We start from the raw sequence: 24,359 nt of genomic DNA, 5'->3' as shown, positions 1-24,359 counted from the left end.
AAACTTATGTTATTGCTTACATTTTGAGTTGAGAGTTTTAATTATTTTTTATTCTATCATACAAAATTAATGATATAAGTTATTAAACGAATCAGAAGTTTGCAATCATTCAGTATTGGTGGACTAATTGGTTAATAGATGGCAGGGTGACCGATTTGGTGAAATTGACAAAGCATTGCCACAGAATCTTGAAATAAAGCAAGAATAAACCGGTTTTCAATCTCTTATTTCGTTTTTTCGACTAGGTCATCTCTTTAAACACATGTTCAAGTTGTAAGTTACGTTTATATCATGAAATCAATGTTGTTCTTGTGACATTTTATCTGTGACTAGTCTGTGTTTTGTGTGTGCTAGTATTGGTTCACAGTGACAGTGACAGTTGATTGACTGTCTATCAAATTCAATCAGTGTAAGAGAGAATCATAATCCCTCATCATCACAGTCATTGACATTGATATTCATAAATCTTCGCTATTGTTAATTTCATGTGAAATGCTTTCCCAGCGATGTGCCAGCAGAGTTCAGCTTTTTTGATGATGATGATACTGATAACTGATAGCGCACCGATTTGGCAGTTTCATTTCGAGGAAGGGCCACGACAAACCCGGGTGGTTGCATACCATATATTCTTTAGTTTGTTGTTTTTATGTATCAAAATTGTTGTATTTTTTCAGGTAAAGAACTGCAGGAATGGCGTCCTTTTGCGCTGCCTCTGCTGCTGTAGAAGCTTCACATGGTCATTATCGTAACCGAGTCCTCCAAAAGGATCGCAGTTCCAGCACAGAATCGTCTCATTCTGAAGACCATAAGCTCCTGAAATCAAAATCAGCTGGATCCCAGGACCGAGATGCAAGCCCTCATGTATTGCGACGTCAGCGCCGACTGGAGCAGCAACAATCAGCCCAGAAACTCGCCAAAGAATTCAACGAGATTAAGTTGTCCAATGATGAAGCTGCATTAAATGCCGGTCTTGAATCTGCAGGAAACCGCATTGTGACTTTGACTGGGACAATAACACGTGGACACAAAGCTGGTCAGCCTGTCGAGGTCCAATTGAAATTAACCGACAATGAACTCCGCCGACTCAGCACTGTGATAGATAAGGAGGACAGTAATCCAGAGTGTTTCTGGGGACCAAAAAAGGGCCTACATATTCTGATCATCTCCATGTTATTTATTCCATTCTCGCTATTGTCTTCGACTGGCGTGGCATTCTACATGGGAACAGTCACCTGGTATAATCTCTATTTATATTTTAGTGAAGAGAAAACAATTTGGCACAAAATCGCCATTTGTCCTCTCCTGATTATTTTCTACCCAGTACTCATTGTTGTGGTGTCCCTCAGTATCGGATTATACTCCGCTGTGATCCAAGTGTCGTGGTTCTGTAAAAGTTGGAAAAAAGAGATCAGGGATTTAGAAAAAGGATTCTTTGGCTGGTTGTGCAATAAGATTAATTTGTCGCAGTGTGCGCCGTATGAGGTGGTGATTTTGGATGAGAAGATGGAAGTGGTGCCAGTCGGGGAAGACGTGGAGAAACAAGGGAAAGACCCAGATAAGGATCAGTCGGGAAAGGTGGCACAGACCTCTGTCTGACTCTGAGAACTAGCTAACCTTCCGAGGACTGATTTCCTTCACTAAAAGTGTACTTTGATATCTGGGTGGGTAAAGCTTAAGGTATTCTTTTCCTGCCATGCAAATAGTCCAGGTCCAATTAGAGTTATCTTGGGCGAGGAGTTGACCTGAATGCAACTTGCATTTTAAATCTAGTGAAGTTTTCATACTGTAGGTTCATACGTATCTACATCTACACGTCTTGAAGTACAAGCTTCAAAATACCACCTATCAGTCCTTGAAGGTCAGAAATTAATTTTGATTAGGTGTATTCGTACATGGATGTAGATGCATGCATGAAGCCACACTAAAATTGAGTGTTAATGCTGTGGAAATTTATTGTTTACATGTATTCTGCATCTAGTGTTGTCAAACATTGTCCACATGGTCACAAGTACACCCTCGGGACTGACAAATAGCCCCTTATCTAATGCTCTGGTGAGTCTGGGACTGGAGAGAGGATTGATACTTTTTAATCCTCTATGACCGTATGTTGTTTGTAACTATCTATAAGATCTACTATCATGACTGCTGGGGACTTATTCTAAAAATGCAGCATTTTGTTGTATGGTACGATTTTACAATTATATAAGTTATAGATACATGTACATGTCAATTGATGCATGTTTATACGTACCTCACAATGCGTATCGTAGTTAGTAATACCAACTAGTATTCCATGTACAGAAGAACCTCTCTATAAAGGACACCCTCGGGACTTACAAGTGCTGTTTCTAATAGAGAGGTGTCCTGATCAGAGAGGTCAAATTGAATGGAAACAATCACTTTGGGACCAAAACTAGTGTCCTTAATAGAGAGGGTGTCCTCTGTAGAGAGGTGTCCGCTATGGGAGGTTTCACTGTACTAGAATTCACAATGAAAAAAACACTGTTTCAGGCACTGTGATAATTTTGATGGATTTGTCCTAATCCGTAAACCTACCCGAGAGAACAAAAAGTCGCCCATTCACCTGCAGATGGTCTTCAGTGTTTTGATGTTGTTCAATGTAATTAGCCTATCAATCTTGTACGTCATGTGTGGAAGCTGGCTTTGTCTAGCACTAGTTCAGCAGGCTTTTCATCACCTGAACGTGTCTTTTGAAGCATGAAATCTAGAATTGACCCGCAGGTGAAATTGACTTGAGATCGTTTTATATAACCCCTCCTCTCCCAATTTTCATCATTTTCTTATGAAAGTCTGGTGAGAAGCCTGGTTCAGTTGTTGCAGGTCTTTTAGAAAGTCTGTGGTGCCCTGTTGCAGAGGGATGCTTTTATCAGTCAGGTTTTCTACCATCAGTATTTCGTCCTTTCTGCTGTCTTGCCACTATCTCGAAAGGCATTCCGTTCCAATGAATCTCAATTTCAGACTTTTAAGTTGAGGGGAGTCTATAGGCAGGAACCAGTTAGGCCAGGTTAGTTACAGTAATTCACTAATAGGGGTCTCTCCAACCTGGCAGTACATCAAAACTAGTCACACTTTAACGAGAAATACATTAGTGGATCAAACATCACTATGGCTCCTAACTGTGCATTGTAGCCTCCCAAAGATGACCAATTTGAATCCATATACCTTCTGCCTATATATAGCCCCCCTTTAATTTTGGTTGCAAAATCCATGTCGTTGCATGTATACGTATACATATTTTCTCTTTGTGAAGACAGAGCTGTTGGTTTAAGAAGCGAGGCTTTTTCAACGAAAGAACCAGTAAAATAAAAGGTCAGTAAATTCTCTGCTGAAGTTAATAGCGTGGCTTCTATATAAGTCCAAGAACAAAAACTGTACAACCATACATGTAGCGATCTACATGTACCCTCTCCTATCTAAGTGTTTTAGAATGATGACACTTCAACGGCTGCAATACATAGATTTGAATCTTGCATTCACCCAAAGGGTTTAGTCAACCTGATCAGAATAATTTGATAACGATTCCACGAAGATGAATCGAATGAAAATACGAGTGGGTGGCGAGACAAGAAACTCTATCAGGAGAGCTTGTGCGGGTTGAATACCAAGTGGGTTTACCAGGCTAGCCAACCAGGCCAGGAACTCTGGAGAACTAAAGGAATTGGTGACAAACCGGAGATATTGAATTTCTGATCAAACGTTGAAACCTCTAGGCGTTGCACTCGTTTTTAAACGCTTGGGTTGAATGCTTGAAAATCTTGTCTCTTGTTAATTCCTAATTCTTTTATGGCGCCCACTGATAATTGATATAAATCCTTGCGAGATTAATGGGCTATTGCATGATTCGAACACACCTCACCGAAAGTTAATCCTCCTGATATGAAAAGTTGAGTTATTGGGTTACACAACAATGGTACAGTGGTCTAGAGCAAGTTTAGTGTGACGCGAAATTTCTGGTAAATGGCATCAGAAAATCAAAGTTTCCCATTTTCCTGCTTTGATGCCAATATTATCTATAGCATTAGGCCAGTGGGAGGATCGTCTCGTGTAACAGCCAGAATCTCATCATGCTGCACGGATCTATCTAGCACTAAATTCGCTCGCTCCACTACTGGTCATTGCCATAAACCTTGTTAATACCTTGAGCTAATTAGAGCTAAATGCCAGTGTGTGTCCAGAAATTTCTCTGTAGACGGAAGAAAAATTAACCCTCCAAACCAAATCTGCTCAATATCTAAATTTTTTTAAATTGTTGCACAAACATTTTAACGTAGAAATGAACTTCTATTTCATGTATTTTGTGGTATACAGTTTGTTAGACGTTTATTTCTCAATACCGGTGGATATATTCTTCCACAACACTTGTTAATTAGTAACTAATTAATGAGTTCCTGAGTGCTTCGTTAGTGTTGTCGAGTGTAATCCTCCTGAGGCTTTTATGAGATATTATCATTTCCAAAAAGGTGCAAAAGAAAAAAAAATTCATGTATATTGCGAGATAGTTTTGTCTAGGGAATTAGATGCATTAAAAACATTGTTGGTATCGATTATGAGGTATTTTTATGCTCGGTATATTGCATTATTGTGGGATTCAGGTTTATGCATTAGACATGTCAGAGATTTTGTAGGTGTTCTTGAATCGAGGTGCCTGCCAATTGGTTGCAGGTTACTGGAACAAAAACGTTCATCTACAAATCTCAACGTGCCGTTAAACCAGTATGCTCACACTTTAAACCAAGTCATTTTTGTATGTAGAAGACTACTTTTATACATTAGACATTTTGCAGATAATTTGCAGCATTTTTCGTATACAGACTTGGGCTTCTATGTAAGAAGCCCGTTGATTTTTAGTAGCCAAAGGGTCAATATAAGTATTTATTTATATTTGTGTAAAACTGCCATTTTTGTTCCATGTACATGTAACTTTATGTGTTAACAAATAAAAAACCAAAGGATGTATATTGAAGGAAATTTGGCTTCAGGGTTTTGATTATTTATCATTGGAGCCTCTAGATCAATATCACCCAATTGTGCCACAAATCACAGTAGTAGTTCTATGTACGGCTTGTCACCTTTGGCATTTAAACATCTTACAATGGGTGATATGAATAAAGACCAGGAAATGCTTTTACTTAAAACTTCACGTACATTTACACTAGGCATTTCTGTACAACATAGAAGTAAAAGCATTTACTAGTGTTTATTCATATCACCCAGTGTCACAGAAGACAGTTCGAAGATAGTTTGGGTTGTATCTTTGAAAGTACCATTTGATCGATTTGATGTCACAATCGGGTCAAGATTAAGAACGATGTGCGTATAATTCAATAGACCTGAGAGGCCAGGCAGAATCCTAATGACTATCACAGCTGTTTGTGACCACAATCTCATCTGATAGCACAACCACTGGCAGTTCCTACAGTAGTATGTGATCACTGTCTCCGCTGATGGCACAGGCACTGTCATATCCAACTGGAGTATGTGACCACAATCTTGTGTAATGGCCCAACCATTCTCATATTCTTCTGAAGTACGAGACCACTGTCTTATGTGATTACCCAACCAGGAGAAACGATAACAAGACATTGCATGCATTATATAAGTCTTTATTGGAAGAAAAAATATCTTGGAGAATTGGAATGAAATCAAAATGCAAGTTAAAAGTGTTCACTTTTTATAAAGTTGAAGTTTGCATGATAACAAAAGAGGAGGTATATAAAGACACACTTTTTACTTTTTACCAATTAAGTATGAATAGGACAGAAATACACCAACAATTTTATGATGACACAAACGAAAGAGTTAAGCCATCTGACAGTCATACTCAACAAATTGGACGGATTTAGTAATACTATATACATTTAGTAGAAGAAGAAATTGTGTACCTGGACATCAATCAATTAAGAGGAGTATTACAATTATGTAGACCAATCAGAAGTAATAAAACATTTTTCTGGCCAATCAGAGCGCATGAAATACATTTTAAAGAGTATAGTGAGGTTTGTAACAGTTAAAATATAACAATTGGGACAGCGACATAAGATTCTGGCTGGGTGATGAGGAGCGCGGAGTGATACATTCTCTCAGAGCCTGGCGCGAAAGACAGTCAGTTGCAGGCGAGATGTTTTGTGCATAATAAAGTCACATATCCCGATTCCCGACTTGCCTTACTATTTCCCACTTCAGGAGAACCTGACGGAATAAGGAGATTTCACACAACACACAGCCAGAAGGAATTTCAATTTATGCATTTCGTCACGTCAGCAAAAACTGCCTACAAAAGTAATACTATATTTGGAACCATGTTAAGTACATACATCTATCTATACATGATGCATAAAACGGTGAATTAACTTCTAAAAAGACTATAGGATGCCTTTTTAAGTGCAAAAATGCAACAGTATTTCAAGTACATAGTTCCATAGCATAATTACTTGGATAAAAATGAACAAAGATGGCCCACTTTTTAATTACTGAAGTATCATTTGTATGTAAAACATAACATCACTAGACAAAACTTTCAAAGACCAAGGAACACGCATTTCTACAACAAACTCTGATACATTTGATGATAATTTTCAAGTGAATACAACATAACACCAAAGAGACCAACAATGGTCTATGGGGATGATGTAATAAATTTGTGACTGTGACTGGTTGATTATCAATGGCTCCCTGCTGGATGAAAAGTAGACCGAACATCAAAAGTAAAAATGCAATAGTTTAAAAATTTGATTGTTACTTTTCAAGCGAAAGCTATAAGAAAAAATCAAATGCTCTCCTCATAAACCTTGGACGTAATCTCGGATCTAAATTAGCAACCTTCAAAAACTGTATTTTCTTCGTTTAATGTAACTTACGGTCCCTGGACTAGAATACATTGTAATTTGTATATCAACAAATAAAAATCCCTACAAATGGTGCCATTCTGTCCAGAAGCACCCTTGTTTGTTTGTCACACAACAATAGACACGCTTCTGAAACACATTTCATACTCTTCAGTTCGATAGGTGTATATATCATCATCAGCATTCACACACCCCTCCTTAGAAAGAAATGTGCTCCTAGAGATGCGATTGGGATAGTGTGCCAGCCAGACAAGGTTTCTTCTGAACATCACTGCACCTTCCCCTGAATCTAAAAAGATTATTGATTGATTTTGCAACAACCTGAGCATTTTGATTAGGATTCTTTTGAAGAGGCAAAATGTGCCTTCAATATCCACTGGTTCCGATCGGCTACAACAAAATACATGTGCGAGAACTGGCTGACTTGCTGCTGGTCTGAATCGTACCCGTGGACTTCCGCCGCTGCAAAGAACTTGGGTCCTTCTCACCTGGGACCCAGGAATAGATAGAATTAGCACGAGATCGGCGCCTTGGACGAGGTAACGTGTCAGATGGTGTCTGACAGACTTCACCGGAATGGCTCGAATGGGCAATTAAATCGGGATAATTGTACATTTCGTTTGTTATAACTTTGACTTGACCTGTGGCGTCACATTTGGGAACGACAGAGGACTCTGATTGCCGTGAACTTAATGAACAAGTTGAGCAAGACCTGCTTGCGGAACTTAAACTTGATACACTTTGGTGGGGGCCCATGGAGGACAAATTTAGAAGTTCGCCCCTTGCTTGAAAGGACACCCGTCGTTTCGTTGCAAGAGATTGATGATTTGAAGGTGTCACATTACTTTCAGGGGTTCCCGTGTTCCCAGGATTTTGAGGGTCTTTTAGAACACATTTTTTTACTTCTTTATGACCTGATTAGTTACCATAGCAACCAAAGATGCAGCATTGGTAAAAAAAAGATTAAGAGAGGAGGATAATTAGAACAAAATATTGCAGTCATACCTAGTTCATCAATTCAATGAAAGTCGGCAGTAACTTTAACCAAATATCAAACAAGAAATATATCGTATTCCATCAATCAATAAAGATGTTAGAATAGAATCAAGTATAAAGGAAACAATGAGAAAAAGACTTGATGGTATAAAGAAGAAATTGCAATTAAAGTTGTAGGGAATTGTATGATATGGTAAATTGCAGCAAAAGCAGAGCTACTTTCTATAATGGAATGATCTCAATAAAGACGGGACAACAAATAAAGCAGGGTGTTGATATCAGTGGAGGCCTTTGAATGGCAAATGTTGCAATCGGCGCCCTACATCAAAACCAGTCCAGAGAAGTCCATCAGATACACAGGTAAATGTATAAGCATGAAACTTAGTGAAAACATTACCAACTAGGTCGTTGACAAAAAGATTTACCAACAGGTACAATTCTTTGAAATTCTATTGATTGACTTGAATATACGTATAGGCAGTTTTTTCGCCTCCTGAAATTGTGGTAAACATCTGAACAAGTGAACAATTTCCATGTAACAAGACAGTTCCAAAACACATACATGTATATTCTAACACAAAATTACACGCACTTCAATAGAATGTCAATTTGTTATAACGAACACACTGGCTCCACAGTCACACTCATACTGTGACCTGCAATACTTGTCAAACCCAGCAATGACCAAATCTACTCACAGACAAGTGATGATTTGTCACACAACGTATGGATAATTATCACATTGCCATGCAACAAAAATCTCTACCCTCAACAGACATGGACACCAATCTGTTACAAAAGCATGCAAGTAGAAGATTTCTTATTTTCCTTCTCTGGACTCGACTCTGCACTCTTAACCTTGATTTTTTTAGGCTTTTTCGGACTTGAGTCCTGACTTTCAGTCTTGGGCTTTTTACTCTTTTTCGGTTTATTTTTCTTTTTTTCAGAATCGGAATCGCTATCACTAGACGAGCTACTACTGGATGAGGAAGAGTGCTTTCTAGACTTCAAGGCTGAAAAGGAGGAGGGGCCTATTAGTCCATCACCGAGGAAGGGTCTATAGGTTACCAAGTCAAGTCTGTATTTGAAGAGTTTCATGGTTAATCAAGATATGCGGCAACGCGTCTTTCCACCCAGCCAAGCGTCTTCTCACTGATAATGGTTATGAGCTAGATGACAAATTGATACTTCTCACGGCCATAACAAATGGGCAGGGGCACAGTCTTAGCGATCGAACTGTTGATCTTGGCTGTGTCCCTGGCTCTCACTTGTCACATTGGCCTAATCAAGCCAATACAGACTTGACTTGACAGGCAACTAAACAGAAATAGTGCAAGCAAGCTATGAAGCAATAAAGCCAAGGATTGTCTTGCAACAAGTGCTCATTTCAACACTTTTCAGCCCAAATAGTGCACAATTTGGATATCAGAAAAAATCCATTAAACCTCTTCGTACAGATTCAATTTTCAAAGGATTGATACATATACCAAAAGACATCCATCATAGATTTATCTATTATGAAGTCTCCCCCGACAAATCCATGCTGCAGTAACCTTTCCAACACCACAGCTTTCAAACACTGATAAATGAGTCGTAATATTTCACAGCCATGAAGATTCTCACATTGTAAAGAATCTCAGAATCCAGCACACAATATCATTAATTTGTCTCCCGCAAATATTTTCAGTTTAAGATTACACGAGATCATCTTCAAAGAGATGGACGAGAAAATCATTTTCTCATCATAAGATACATGGGTGTCATAGGAATCTTTCCCCATCAAGTTGAGAGAAAAATTAAAGATTGCTTTTACAATTAACAATAGTCAGCAGGCTGATACAGAGCCAAGTGTAGTATTGCCATAGCGGCAATAAAACCAGGAAAGTCAGTAAAGCCGTGTAAAACTGCACTAAAAACTCATATTTTTAAGAAATTCTTTTGAATCCTTTGCACGTTTTTTTTTTTTTTTTTTTTTTTTTTTTTTTTTTTTTTTTTTTAGTAATGACTTTTATTCTATCATGTATTAATGTTATGTTTTATTATAAATTGTAAAGCGCTTAGAAGTTTTAACAACGTTAAGTGCTATAAAAATGTTTTTAATAATAATAATAATAATAATAAAAAAAAACACTCCTTCAGAGGGGTGTCCTGTGGTAAATAATCCACTAGCGCCTTCAACAGAGTTAATCACCTAGACAACTTGTCATTATTATAATTCAATTAACCATCCTGTCATGATAAAAGGAGATTAGTGATAAACCAATAGCTTAAGTTAAGAACCCATGAAATATTAACCCCATACCAGTTATTCTGACCATCAGAGCCACCTACCCTCACTTCAATGTACTAAACATGTTCATTCTTTTGAGCAAAATGATTTGTATCCCCATCTTCATGGCGGTGATTCAAATTCATATACTTGTACCACAGTAGACTTGCCAGTATTCATTGAGGATGTCGAAATTGAGGACATTAAGGAACCAAAATGTGTGTCTTTGACCCCCTTAAAAACCACGGATAACAGATTCTGGCAAATCTACCGTTAACCAGTATATATTTAAAGGGACCAAACCCTCAGTTAAGTTTCAAGTGTCAACAAGGTAACTCCTAAAAGCTGAATGTGAAGCCAATACTAAAAACACTGATATCTAAAGCTAAATTGAAACTTTTGAAAATAACGTAAACTATCTCACCTTTCTTTGGAGATTTGTTGTCATGGTCATCGTCATCATCTGCGAATGGAAGGAGGACAACGTTGGTAGACTACAAAAAACTTTATTCCAGAAGCAAGAATATCAACTATTACAACTCCTTTTTTCTTGACGCTCTACAGTAACCCATGAAGTTTATGCAAGAATTTTTGTTCTTTGCGAAGTTTGAAATTGGTGGTATTACAGTACCAACCAGGACAGGAAATAACACAGCCACAAACAACATTTCCAAATGACATTAAAAATATCATGCTCACGTACTCGGAAAAACAACATTGGTAACCATGGCAATAGAACTATTTACCTATTTACCTGCTTCCTTGGGAATGAGTGCCATACACTTCTCGGCCTGATCCTGGGAGTGGGCCTCCAGGACGCCCTTGATCACGGACAGGGAGATGCGTTTCTTTTTGTACTGGTCCGATATCTCCACCATCTTTCTGAACCAGGCCTGGAAGAGAAAGACAGTCGCCGATTTAAAGAACTTGTTGATAATAGTACCAGTAGTACACATTTACATGTACAGCAGCACAAAATGTACCTGTGCACACTACCATGTACTATCATGTACAGAGGAAACCAATACAACAGTGCAATCAAGCTCACAGCAATTAAGAGTTGTCTTGTGTATAGTATCCCCAAGAGTCCCAACTGTGGAGTGAGACTGTGCCACCAGGAAATCTGGGGAAAACCCTAAAATGAGACCACGGATGCGGGTTTTGAGTTGTAACTGTGGAGTGAGACCGTATGTAGGTCACGCCTTATGTAAAGACAGTGTATTTCTGAACAAAGTTTATAAAGTGACTTAGATCGTCTTTTCTGTTCCTGGCAATGCATAATACAAGGTTATACATCTTGCAACCAGCACTCATTTCAAATGAACTTCTCTTCGAGATCAATAGCATTCCGTGAAGATGACGTCACTGCAGCTGCTGCCCTCTATTTCCCCATCGCTGAATTACAGGCAATGTCGGACAAATAATGCGGTTTCGTAATGGATTCAGGCTTTCTAACTAGGGCAGTTAGATTCAATCTGGCACATGTCCGAGTGTTGGAAATACTACATAATTGTTCTGAATATTTCTCTCTCTGACTCTATGGTATCATTCATGCTAAAAACAATGCAGGGTCAAAGATAATTGACTTTGAAATAAGCTCAAATGCGTAGAAATAAGTGTCGATGTCCGCCTGTCACGTGACTAAAACGTCATCAATATCTTATGCAAATGACCTTGTGAGCTATAAATAGTAACTTCGCGGGATGCTATTGCATGATATGATTAAAAAAACAAGTCGTTCTTACCAATTTCTGTTCCAGTTTCTCCTGCCTTTTCTGCAGCATCTTGACCTCCATCGCCAGTTTTATCTTATCCGCATCAACATGTTTCTCAGTAGTGGCAATGGTTCCCTTGCTGGTTTGTGACTGAAGGATCTGCTTGGTACTGCCACTTGCCTTGGCACCTTTCGGCGGTTTGTGGCGGCCCCATATTTGAACCATAATGCCACTGTTGGAGAGGTATTTGACTAGCTGGAAATACAGAATGAGACAATTCTAATTGGTGGCTTTTTATCAGATACCCAAGTGAATAATGATTTAAGGTCAGTGACCAAACTTGCTGATTGCCACGAAGAGAGATGCCATAGCACTGACAAGGACATGGTCATGAGGTCGACTAATACTAAGGAATGACAAGGTTAAACTGCAATTTGCTATAAAGTTGGCCCCACTGGCATTTCAATAAACTTTGTATTTTACCAAACACCCTTCTATCAAATCAAAGTATCATTCACCTCATGTGTAGCCGGATTATAGCTGAAGACCTTTTTATGGATCCAGTCTGGATTGGTTGTGTTGTCAATCTTTCCTGTCGTTGAATACTCATCGTCCAAGTAGAACAGATACTTGGCATAAACAGCCTGAAGTATGGAAGCATTGAAACAAGGTAAGTACAGAAAACTTGATCATGAAATGATGACAAAATTGGGCTCTACCACCTAAACAGCCTGATAAGATGATCTTTGATTTACTTACAGTGTATTTATTAGGCAAGCCCCTGGCACTATTTAATTTCACAACAAAGTTACAGTCGGTACCAATAAGTTCAAGAGGATCCTCAAGGAAAACATCATCTTGCTCCGTGTACTCCTTCCCTTTAGCATCACATGGGATGACCTCGACCTAAAATATTGAGAAATTTTTATACGATGTGAAATCAACCTCTTCCCATTGTTGGCATTTGCTCCAATGTGGTATTGCGTACATCTGCAAGGCCGTTCCGAGTCGCCTATTAAATATCTCATGTCTTGCATACATGGTATGGCATACTGCTCTGAGCAGCTGGAGCATGCATTGATCTATTTTGCAAAGATGTTAAAAGGTTTTTGATCTCACTTAAAACACAAGGTACTGAACCTTCAGATGCGAAAATAAGACTTAGAGGCAGGCTCTGACCTACAACATGTTGCCTTGAGCATCTTCGCTTTACTGAAGGTGCACAGATGCTCTGATCTTCTTGAATACTGAAGTGAACTACACTTCCAGGGGGAAGGCTTAACAAGAATGAACCTACATTCAGTAATCCCACTTCATTGGCCTTGAAGTCTGTTATCTCTAGTTGTTCTCGTAACTCGATCTTGTAGGACAGTGGCTGTAACCAGATCTTCACACTGCCGATATGGACCTCGGCGTCAGGGTCCTCGCCGAATGGATCCTTTTCCTGAAGAATAAGGAAAAACTTGCAATTTCTTTTTATGATGTTGCCTATGCAGAACACAGAAATTGCCAAAATATGTGATGTCGATCAGTAATGACACTCTGTTGATTGGAACAGTGCAGTTCTTGAAACAAGAGTTGACTGATTAATCTTGGTCCGTTAATCCAAGTTATCACGCAATCATAACTGATACCAACCGGTGGCAATTCCCAATCCTCTCCCTCCGTATAATTCTGGTACATCTCCTGCATCACGTATTTCCGGTTGAAGAATTTATGTCGTGGCCACAACCACTCGTGGCCGGTGTCGATGTCAATCGTCTTGACGAACACCTCACTCCTTCCCTTGAGATCACCCCGTGCCTCAGGAGAGACAATCATCACTTCGAACTTCTTGCGTTTGTCGAGCTCAACACTGATTGCATTTGCCTCCTCCACTGCTGGCAGCATTTCAACCAAGTCCTCTTGTAGTAACATTTCCTCTGAAACAAATATAGCCTGAATTAGAAAAGCTTCTCGTTTTTGTCAAGCTAAGGGAGTATGGTCAGCTTTCACTGGATCAGACTAACAAACCGCCTGGACCTCTGAGCCTTGGAGCTAGGCTCATCAACAGGAGGTATCAGGTTGTGGGCTCAACTTTCGAAAGGATCAATTCTCACCCTTTGATTTATTCTCGGTTTTCATATCAAAACCAGAGTTGGCTGCAATCTCCTCTGAAGCCATCTCATACGTTATGTCCGGATACGTCTTCTTTGAGCTATCCCGCTCCTTTGGATTGATGATGACGTACATTTGACTTGTGCCAAAGACGAGGCGATCGTTGTGTTTTAATGTGGTCTTCTCAGTAATCGGGACACCGTTGTGTGTCACCTTGGCGGAGGAGCTTGAAGGTTCTACAAACAGAACACCCTTCTCATTCACAAGAGTAGCATGGTCTTCTTGCATACTGAAAATTTAAAAAACATCAATGAATCAGCAGCTGTAATTTCCATTAGATTTTCTTTGACGCAGAATATACAGCCAGGTTTTCACTTCAGTGTCCTTACTAACCTTGGTCCCATCAACACAATGTCGTTGCTATCATCACTTCTCTTGCCTGTGATCCGCCTGCTCCCCTCAGCAAAGTGTACGATATGGCCAGACAACTGGGGGTCAAAGTTCAAGTTGGAGATATGCGGTACGGTCTTCTTTTTTTTCAGTTGTTCTTCCAACAAGTCAGACTGAAGAAAATACGAAGAAAGTAAGAATGGCGAAACTTCTGCAATGGTTCATTGGTTATCACTGAAAGTTTAGGTTGACCTTCCTGCACCAAGAGAACAAGATCAAATCTCCAGGGCAAAGCCCACTGTCGACTCCAAAATTGAAACCCACCTGTCCAGATGAATGACTTGCTGCCAACTTCTCTTCAAATGTTTTCTTCATCTCCTCCATCTCACGCTGATTCTCCTCGACCAGGGCATGATACTCCTCCTCCATCTGTTTCTTGTAAGCCTCACGCTCTGGAAAATATACAACGGTCCATTGAAACACAAGATCAAACACAGCCAAACAAACTCATGTTCCTGCTCCTGGTAATGATGTAATATATCTCGCATGTCCAAGACAGCCAACGCTGCGAAGATATTTTACACAATCAACCTCCCGCAAATTCAAATTTATAAAACACACTTCATATTTTCTCTGCTTATTTCAATCTCGGGAGCTCTCACCTGCATCTGTCATATCATCAACATCTCCATCTCCACCCTTCATCATGACCATTGCACCGCCGCCTTCCAGCATCGCTTTCAGTGCATCGTTCTCCTCCTTTAACTCTCGGATCAACTTTTCTGTCGGATCTTCATTGACGGAGGCTTTCGTCTTGATTTGTTTTGCTCTGTCAGCTGCAGACAACAATTACAAATTTACTTGACCATGCAAAGGAAACTACGATGCTACACCTATAAAAAGGTAACTTAGTACCTTGTCAGTTACTCGCTTTAATACTAATGACACAGGAGGAGAACAAACTCATTGAACAAATAATACCATAACTCCTTTAAACGTAACCTACCGTATCGCAGTGTTCCCAGAGATTCATCGTAGTTGATGTCAGCAGGACTCACAGCTGCAATCTGAAAATCGAATTCAAATTTCTTACGTTCTTTTGACATACTTTATACCAACCCAAGATGTTTACTGTTCTCACCAAGTCATCAGTGGTCAAAACGAAGCTTTTACATATTCCATTAAACAATGGAAGATTGTAACAAAGTTGTTTCAGAATGACACGCGGCAAAAGGCCAAAGATACTGTTCTAGTTATCTTACCATAATTGTCTTGCTGTTTCCACCCAAAGCATTCTTCAGCAGTTTTGTCAGGACGGAGTCACGATAGGGCACTGGAAAAGGACAGGCATTGAAATTTATACGATGTAACGTATTCACCTCTTTAAAAATACTCACGGGCAGACGATAATATACAGTTTCTCTAGATGCATAGGATCAATTACCAGAGTAAGGTAAACCGGGAAATATTTATGGCCACAATATTTACCTTTGACATTTTTGCCAGATGACTGATCTGCAAGAGCGGATATTACATTTCCCAGCGTGGACAGAGACTGGTTGATAGCAGCGCCCTCTTTAAGACGGTCACCAGTGGCGCCTGTGCTCTCTGCCCGCTCACTAAAACAGACAAGTGCAGTGAAGAAGTAAGAAGAAGTGACACACATGTAAAATAGACAGTTTTACCTTGCTTTGGTCGAAACTGTTTTTCTCACAATAAGATGTGATAAGCATGCGATTCCAATATCTTTTCAAGATCCAAATTATTCTAAAAAATTCTGCGAGATGCAGGTCACTGATGTGACAATGACAGAGAGAATACGTGAACACATGCAAGTAATCACCCAGGCAAACAGAACACCATGCAAACTGAATCCCGTCAATACCTTTGACCCGTTTGCCACCAGCCTGGTCAGCTAGGGCTGCGATACAGTTACCGAGCGTCGACAAGGACATGTTGATCATGGAGCCTTCACGAAGGCGATCCCCAGTTGCGCCAGTTTTAGAGGCTCTTTCACTATCAAGGAAGACATGGGGTTAATGAAGTTGGTTAATGATAGCAACATGGGTGTCTTTGTACTGACATAGTCTTTTAGTCCGTTCACCCAGGTGTATGGGTACCAGGCTTGCCTGGGAAGATGACCTGTGGTGGAGCACTGTCTAGTCCTACAAAAAGTGGGACAGGCCCTTGTCCTTAGAACCAATTGAACAATAAGCCAGCAGATTCTTACTCAGAGTTGGTTTTTATCCTCGATTATGTTAGTACAGGTTGTATTTTATGTCAATTTGCTAGCCCCTATCACCCAGGTTGGGAATTAGCATTACCTTCCAGCCAAATCCACCAAGTTGACCACAGCGGTCTTAGCAGTTTCCTCCCCAGCTGCGTTCTTGAACTTCTGCACAAACGTGATACCGACGATTGTGTGAGCACGGCTACTCGTGGCGTTCATGTTCGTCGAGGCCACCGTCCGGTTAGTGGTTCCCTCTTCCATCTTGGCCTCTATTTCCTTGTAACTACTGACAGCGGCCACTCTTAATCCCTCAGCTGAGTGAAACGAGCAAGATGATAGTTTCAATAACTTTTATTGAGCAAAGTACATGTATACAATATATTTTGGTCTGACGTTCAGATTGACTAAAACAGTGCCCATATGATAATGCCAGTTCAGACAATCATCTGTAAGTGAGTAACTGTCCTATTAGATACAATGGAAAGTGACACTGGCCCATCACATTGAGGAAACAACTTGTCCTTCATTGAGGTCAAAGCAACGGAGCAGCGATTTTGAAATGTTGACGTTTATTACTAAGCAAAGCATAATTATAAGCTAAAGCTGAATGTGTTATCTTCTTTTGACCCTAATTGGTTGACGTGACCTTAGGTATCCCAAACCTGATCCTATCTTTGAAGACCAGCTCATTTATATGTGCTGGAAATTGAATTATTTCTGATGGCTATAAGATGATATACATTATACTTGCCATAAAATCCTTTCTTGGGATGCTGCCTGACTCTTAACCCGCCACGACTTTTGGCAGGGTTCAGCAAATCTCGCACATTCTCATTATAAATCTCCAACATACTAAAAGACACCTGAAAATATAAAACTAAATGTCATTTCATACTAGAAATAGTGTGTCTGTTTCTATGCAGATTTAGCAACGAGGGTAATCTAATTGGACATAATTGACAGCTCACTTTGACATGCAGCTTTCAGAATGATAACATGTCATCTAGACTTTTCCAAATTCCATTCCAAATATGCAAAGCTTACCTCAAACTCTATCTTTTCTCCTGCAGCCTTCTTCGCATCGATGCCGACAAAAATCTGCTCACAAAACATGGGGACGATTCCCTTGTTTACCCCATAGCCAACCATGGACCAACTCTTCCCAGATCCTGTCTGACCGTATGCAAATAAGGTGGAGTTGTATCCTTCCCAGGCGTTCTTCAGGACGCCGGCCCCAAGATCGTCCATGACCCGTTTCTGAAAAAAGATGAAAATACAGGTGGAACCTCCACTGGCGGACACCTCTCTATAAAGTACAACCTCTCATCAAGGACACTAGCTTTGGTCCCAAATTAGTTGTATCCATTCAATTTGACCTCTCTAAACAGGGCACCTCTCAATTAAGGACAGTTGTCAGTCCCAAAATAGAGCATTCAGGGCAATAGCTTAACATCAATTTTGTCAGTTTTGGCTCTCATGATGTTAAATCTGAGCTATTCTTAAAGTTAAATAGTTTCTACAGGGCGCTATCAATTGGAAAAGAAATTGCATGCAACTACATTTTATTCAACAGCATCGTCACGGCCTTACCTGGTCACAGAACTTCTTTCCGTTAGCATGTTTGGGGTCCGCCTCCCAGTATCCATCAGACCGCTCCTTACACCCATCATGTGACCAGTAACTGTAATCAAAAGTGAACTTCCTCCCATCTTCCTTCATATTCTCTGGATCTTTGATTGTGGTATTAGACCCGTTCATGTCCATGATAAGCGTCGCATTCCGTTGGCGTTCACGGCCATTGTATGAATGGTTAAGGAAAGGTTTGGTTTTCATGAACAAGTGAGAAATACCTGAATGTCTGACTGGAATGCATGGGCGTAGCTTTTGACCATGATTTTAGCCCAAAGATTTTTAATACTAATACAATACAGTACCATTTTGCCCCTCCCCCAATTTTGACTTTGGCTTTGGTGGTTGAAATTTGTTTGGATAGAGTACAAACAAGTCTCTGTCGGCTTCAAAATCTCCATTGTTAGTTCTAGTATTGCTTTTAAATATAAAAATGACAGTGCCTATGGAGTATGGTCAACCTTTAGGATGCCAAATGGAATGTGTAAACTACATTGCAGTATCATCAATCACACGCTATCATTGACTGATTGAGTGACCAAGATTGAAGATAGGCCTATGAATGAAGATTTCATGGATTTTGACAGAAATGTCATTGATTATTGAGATCAACAAAAGTTTTTTTTAATAAAAGGATATGAAAGGCCTCACACGGACTGCCACTTTAACGTTTTCTTCTGTCATTTTTTCTGCCTTTATCCACAAGCACTGAAGCAGGCTAAGATATGTCACTCACCAGCACAGTTATCCCTCATACACTATTACAGCATCAAATATCCGCCATGTTTAAACAATCGTAATGGGGTCCCGTTGCTACGGGCTACGTCACACGAGGATTATCAACGCCGTCATAACAATAGTCACAAGCCGTATATTACGTAACTGAGATTAAACATAGGCAGTTTTATATTTTGTTGACATGACATTAGGCCACAGGGTGGACTTGTTTGCGACCAGAAAATTACGTCAAAAACGACTTCATTGGGAGTCGGACAGCAACAGGCACCTTTGCATCAACCTCGCCACCTTCGATACGGCCTCGGTTCCAGGCTGCAGCGTCAAATAGGCTCCGTCATGGTTACACAGACGTCCTGTAGATGGCTTTACTGGTACCTGCTCTAGTACCACTTTCGTGTCACAGATGGCGACACTGATCGTTGTTATATCCTATCCACGTTAGCAGGTGGTCCACAAAAGATGCAAAATGTTTTTCCACATTGCCATCTGGCGGCTAAAGATGGCGGCGAATGATCAGGATTCCGACTGGATCCATCAACAAAGCAATCAGGTGAAAAACAAGAATAAAACCTTTTTTACATGTTGGTGTTGGTTTTGTAGTCTCGTTTATGTGCCGTAGACGTACATGAGGTATGTGATTGTCGCAATGATTGAATGGAAAACCCTCTCTACCATGTGAAAAAGTGATTTGAAAACAAACTAAAAATGTCGACGATCTTATTATGTACGTGAAATGCATGCATAATGCATAATGCATTCAACATAAGAATGTTGTAAATGCAAGCTCCAAAAACATAATTGATCTCAATAATATTAACTATTCTGCCCTGATTCAGAGTGATAGTAGAATAGATCGTGGCAAAGCCAAAGGTACTTCTTCATTGCGTTTGTGAGTGTTAACATGTAAATGTATGGTGTTGATGGCGATAGGCCTTTTTTGGCAGTTTTGCCGTTTTGGCATGCCAGATAAGCCGGTACCACCTAGTCCAATTCCAGGGTCAGAGCAACAAACCATCTCTTTAGATCTTCACAATAAAAGATGCCTAAACGCACTTTCGAAATTGTCTATAAAATTTTGTGTCAACAGACGGACGCACAGTTCCTGAACACTTCAATCAACAATTCAATTTAAACAATTCAATTCAATTCAAACAACTCTATAATATGTTGATAATCTTTGCTCTAGGTTAGCTTCGCAGCTGCTGAACAGATTATGGAAGGTTCGTCTCAGGAGATGAAATTGGAGGCAACCAGTCCAACCTCGTCCCAAGTTTTCTCCTTCTCAAGGGCTAGTAGTACTGGCTCCATACATGGAATTAGTGCATCCAGTGCATCATCTGCACAAAATTCAGGTATAAATACAGTTTATTTGTTGTCATGATCGCCACAGGCCTTGTGGCATCCTGCCATGCACTGGGGCCATTCAGGCACTCCAGTTGTCTTTCCTGATGTGAGCTCCGCATTTTTTTGAAATGATATAATAATATTCAATGGAAATACCAGTATGGGACCAAATGCGATGTCCTCAATAGAGAGGGTGTTCCTAATAGAGAGGCGTCCGCAATGGAAAGTTCTACTTGAAGTTCAATGGTACATGTAGGTGGACTAGTTTTGCTTCCTGCTGAAAAGTTTCCTTGCTTTTTCAGATGAAGAGGATGACAGTGACAGTAAATACAACCTGAGTTATAAAGAGCGGAGACGGGAGGCACATACACATGCTGAGCAGAAAAGACGAGATGCAATAAAGGTCAATACTGTTCACTCCAGAAACAGATTTGTTCATTGTGCATTAGTTCAATGGATGGATAGAGTATACCCTGACTGTCATTCGCAATGGTATTGTCAGTAGAGGAGGGCAGACCCATCATGTTTTGACTCGTCAAATGGATGGAATACTGTACCTTCGAGTTAATATCACTATCAGCATGTATAAATTGGACAGTTTTTCCCTGCCTACAACTGACTCATTACAAAATTATTTCTTTTCAGAAAGGATATGATGACCTACAAACGCTTGTGCCAACATTTCAGAAAGATGATGGCCTGAGTAATGCAAAAATCAGCAAAGCGACTGTTCTACAAAAATGTGAGTACTCTTGGACATGTATCGAGAGAGGTTCGTTCTCTTTCAGCATATCTGGTGGAAGGCGACATTACTGGGCCAATACTGAAGCCAGATTAGGATCAGTTAAAAGTATGACATGTACACTATCATCTAATATGTCTATGGCAGTGATGCTCTTCAGCCCTCATGCAATGCATCTCATGTAACTCTGCAATATTTTCCTTCATTGCGATCGTCCTATAAATGGCAGCATTCCACCCAATAAGTCGCACCAATTTGGACTAGATGACCTCTCAATGCATTCTTCTACTTTTTAGCAATCGACTACATTCAGTTTCTCATCCAACAGAAGAAAAAACAGGAAGAGGAACTAGATTCCTTGCGGAAAGAAGTCATGGCATTAACAATCATGAAAGCGTAAGTGAATACCGATTTTGGTGAAATTTTCAACAAATAGTCAATTTAGGTTATTGTGTTTAGGACGATCGATGAAAATTCAGCCATCTAACTCCTCTTCAACAAATGGTGTTGGGTTGGACAAGGTCAGTCATTGTTGTCTTTGAGATGGAACTACCATTTTGTCTTTGTTATGATGTTCATTTTATTTTACAGGAATTATGAACACATCGTGAAAGCACACAAAAATACCCCTGTCTCGGGGCAGAATCAGGTCTCCGATGAAGTCAAATTTCAGGTGGTGAGTTTCAATGTGTACACTTTTTGCTACTGTGGAATCGCCACTTTAGCACAGTTGCCAACTTCTTGCTGTTCGGAGACGGTGAACCACTAAATTTACTAGTGGGCTCCAAGTTTGATCCTGGCTGAGGACCTAAACTGAAATTGATCCTTCAGAGGTGCTGATGACAGTGACTCTGGAAACTTGAATTCCTTCATTTGCTTGAAAATTAGACTGCAACATAAGCTTACAATACATGTTTCTGGTGATTTTGATATAAAACTTTCGTTCAAAAACATCTGTTGTCATGAAATTTGACTTGATAACAGCAGTGACCATGCTCTTTTTGATTGGGGTCCAGTTGATCCATTGATGCATTCAGAATTTTAATGACATCTCTCCTTTTGTCCTTACAGTTTCAACAGGTTATGGATGGCCTGTTCCAGAGTTTCAACGCCACAATATCAGTTGCCAACTTTGCAGAACTTTCTGGATGTGTCTTCAGCTGGTTAGAGGAATACTGCAAACCACAGGTATGTAGCTGTGAAGGTATATCATTTAACAAAGACATTAGTAATCAAGGGTCACAGGATGAAGTAACTTGGAGAACAGAATTCACCACGGTACCTTCGTTTATAAAATGGTTATTACATTACAGAGTATTTCCAGTTTGATTTTTTTCTTATTTCAGAGCTTGAGGGAAGTGGTACTCACGATCTTAAGACGCGTCAACAGCCAACTCAGCAACCAGCCCCAGTTATAGTACATAGCCTGTGATTTGTCGATGAACACGTTCTTAATCAAAAACTGTGATGGGACTTGTGGTCTTTTGAGGCTTGTGGTCTTTTTGAGAAAACTAAGAATAGAATCAATAGTGGCAAAAATAGTGCCATTTGGAAGTCTTCAGTTAGAGCTATCCACATCTATTATCAATGGTCACCCACATTTGAAATATGATAGTTATTGGTGACTTGGTGACATTACTCACACATTGATCAGTACTCTGGCAGAATTACGATTTTTCCAATGAATTAGAATGTGCCTTGGAATCGTTTTAAACAAATCTGTGCTGTCAATGTCGCCTTTTAGATGAACTGCCAGAAAATGTACAGTGAAGCCTCTCCCATTGATCACCTCTGCCGTCGCAAGGCACATTTTCCCAAAAAATGTCAAGTGGAGGCTAAAATCAATTGGCCTCTTCCTTAGAGCACTGAGGCCCCACTGTACATGTACTTGGTGAGGTACCTGTATGTACAAATGTATGTTTTAGAATCTATTCTATGAAGTCCGGTGCTTAAATTTGATTAAGATATGACTGATAATTGGGTGTATATTTTGCAACTGATCTCAGTTTGGGTTCAGGCTATCTGGTAGTAGTAGAGCTATATCATTTCGAATATATGTGCAGTGAAATACTGTTAACAGAATCCACTGTAACACGGTTAACTTCAGTGCTCTGAAGTACATTTTGTGTTTTTTGGATGGAAACCTGCTGTTGATGTGTGTTTGGAGTCAGGAGTCAACCTTACAACTGGCTGTAGAGTCATTCATTGACTGACGATAACTTGCAGCATTGCATTGGCCTGTCTCGTGTTGTTTTTTTTAAAATCTTGTACCATAGTTTTTGTAAATACCCCCTAAAATAAACTTATTGATATCACTTCATGCTCGGTTTGTTTTGTCCTCATCCCTCGCACAACCATAGTCGGTGATTTTCCTGGATCACCTCTTCTGAGGAATATATGAGGACCACACCCGACCAATCTGCCTTTAAGGCTTTATCCCTCCCCTCCCCATTCCGATATTCCACAAAAGCTCATTGTCAGATTGTGGCCTATGAAAATGTGCAATGTACATGATGTATCGAAATATTTATGTTACGTCAACATACAAAAGACCTTAGCCCTGGCCTGAGGGCCTTGGAATGATCAACACACTTAAACATTGTATTCACCATGCTGCGACTAAACATGTGAAAGACCTCAGCTGCTCTCTAAACGTTAAAACACTATGTGGGTCTGATTGTCCAGATTGCAGGGTAAGAACTTGGAATAGAAGCAAACGAACAAGTGACAGAACAAGGATGAGGTGACCTAATAATAAGTTACATAGACGTCCTGTAGATGGCTTCACTAGTACCTATTCTAGTACCACTTTCGTTTCACAGATGGCGACACTGAAGTTGTTATATCCAATCCGCGTTAGCAGGTCAGGTGGTACACACTTGCCAAATATGGATATGGATTTTCCCGGGAATTTCATAGGGAATCTGACAGGTTTTGCGCAGTGCATGCTAACCCAGGCCCTATCACAGTGCATTTGTTCACCATTTGAACTGCGCAATCACAAAAATCACGTGACCGGCTAACGCGGATTGGATAGAACACCTAGGCCTTGGGAAATGCCAAAATAACCATGGCTTCCAAGATCTCATATAGCCTATGTGGTCTTCGGTAATGATGGTTGTCCTCAACGACTGTACAGACGATGACCAATCGAACAGGCCTACCAGCATTACACACGAACAGGCCTCTGGCAACGCAGTATTGGCTATGAGTCTTTGTGAATGGCCCTGGTCCAGTCCGGTCAGTAGCCATTTGTGACGCGAGATGTGGTACTAGAGCGAAACTCGCCCCAGTGCCGAAATTAAAAATTTTGCGTTGTCAGGAACGAAATAAGCGCCTCTAG

The 24,359-nt window shown here is 40.1% G+C and overlaps 3 protein-coding genes across 7 annotated transcripts; 2 read left to right on the top strand and 1 right to left on the bottom strand.

The window, feature by feature from the left end:
- Window positions 1–142: 142 nt before the first annotated feature.
- On the top strand, window positions 143–4,969 carry LOC135498245 (transmembrane protein 169-like). Its single transcript, XM_064788459.1, has 2 exons — window positions 143–273; window positions 675–4,969. The coding sequence occupies exon 2, from the start codon at window positions 691–693 to the stop codon at window positions 1,594–1,596; it is 906 nt and encodes a 301-aa protein (XP_064644529.1). The 5' UTR covers window positions 143–273; window positions 675–690; the 3' UTR covers window positions 1,597–4,969.
- A 639-nt stretch (window positions 4,970–5,608) lies between these two features.
- Window positions 5,609–18,358, bottom strand: LOC135497875 (kinesin-like protein KIF28). 4 transcript variants are annotated; one of them, XM_064787856.1, is made up of 19 exons: window positions 18,154–18,358; window positions 17,608–17,820; window positions 17,315–17,426; window positions 16,658–16,877; window positions 15,822–15,952; window positions 15,596–15,666; window positions 15,340–15,400; window positions 14,996–15,169; window positions 14,658–14,785; window positions 14,337–14,506; window positions 13,946–14,232; window positions 13,485–13,768; window positions 13,144–13,290; window positions 12,606–12,752; window positions 12,365–12,490; window positions 11,877–12,101; window positions 10,886–11,024; window positions 10,556–10,594; window positions 5,609–8,875 (listed from the first exon to the last, which is right to left on the bottom strand). In XM_064787856.1, exons 1-19 carry the CDS (start codon window positions 18,325–18,327, stop codon window positions 8,655–8,657), a joined length of 3,069 nt encoding a protein of 1,022 aa, XP_064643926.1. In that variant the 5' UTR covers window positions 18,328–18,358; the 3' UTR covers window positions 5,609–8,654. The 4 variants fall into 4 exon arrangements, with proteins under 4 accessions (XP_064643926.1, XP_064643927.1, XP_064643928.1 ...); XM_064787857.1 differs by having other exon boundaries at window positions 5,609–7,354; XM_064787858.1 differs by having other exon boundaries at window positions 7,274–7,354; window positions 10,878–11,024.
- A 1,046-nt stretch (window positions 18,359–19,404) lies between these two features.
- Window positions 19,405–23,331, top strand: LOC135497873 (max-like protein X). Of its 2 annotated transcripts, none has more exons than XM_064787853.1 (8): window positions 19,405–19,480; window positions 20,117–20,282; window positions 20,577–20,677; window positions 20,920–21,016; window positions 21,313–21,412; window positions 21,608–21,692; window positions 22,088–22,204; window positions 22,363–23,331. In XM_064787853.1, the coding sequence occupies exons 1-8, from the start codon at window positions 19,430–19,432 to the stop codon at window positions 22,432–22,434; spliced, it is 789 nt and encodes a 262-aa protein (XP_064643923.1). In that variant the 5' UTR covers window positions 19,405–19,429; the 3' UTR covers window positions 22,435–23,331. The 2 variants fall into 2 exon arrangements, with proteins under 2 accessions (XP_064643923.1, XP_064643924.1); XM_064787854.1 differs by having other exon boundaries at window positions 19,444–19,560.
- Window positions 23,332–24,359: the final 1,028 nt, after the last annotated feature.

This window comes from Lineus longissimus, chromosome 13, assembly GCF_910592395.1.
Source record: "Lineus longissimus chromosome 13, tnLinLong1.2, whole genome shotgun sequence".
Classification (NCBI taxonomy): Eukaryota; Metazoa; Nemertea; class Pilidiophora; order Heteronemertea; family Lineidae; genus Lineus; species Lineus longissimus.
The sequence above is the reverse complement of the archived record's forward strand: the minus strand, read 5'-3'. Positions and strand labels throughout refer to the sequence as shown.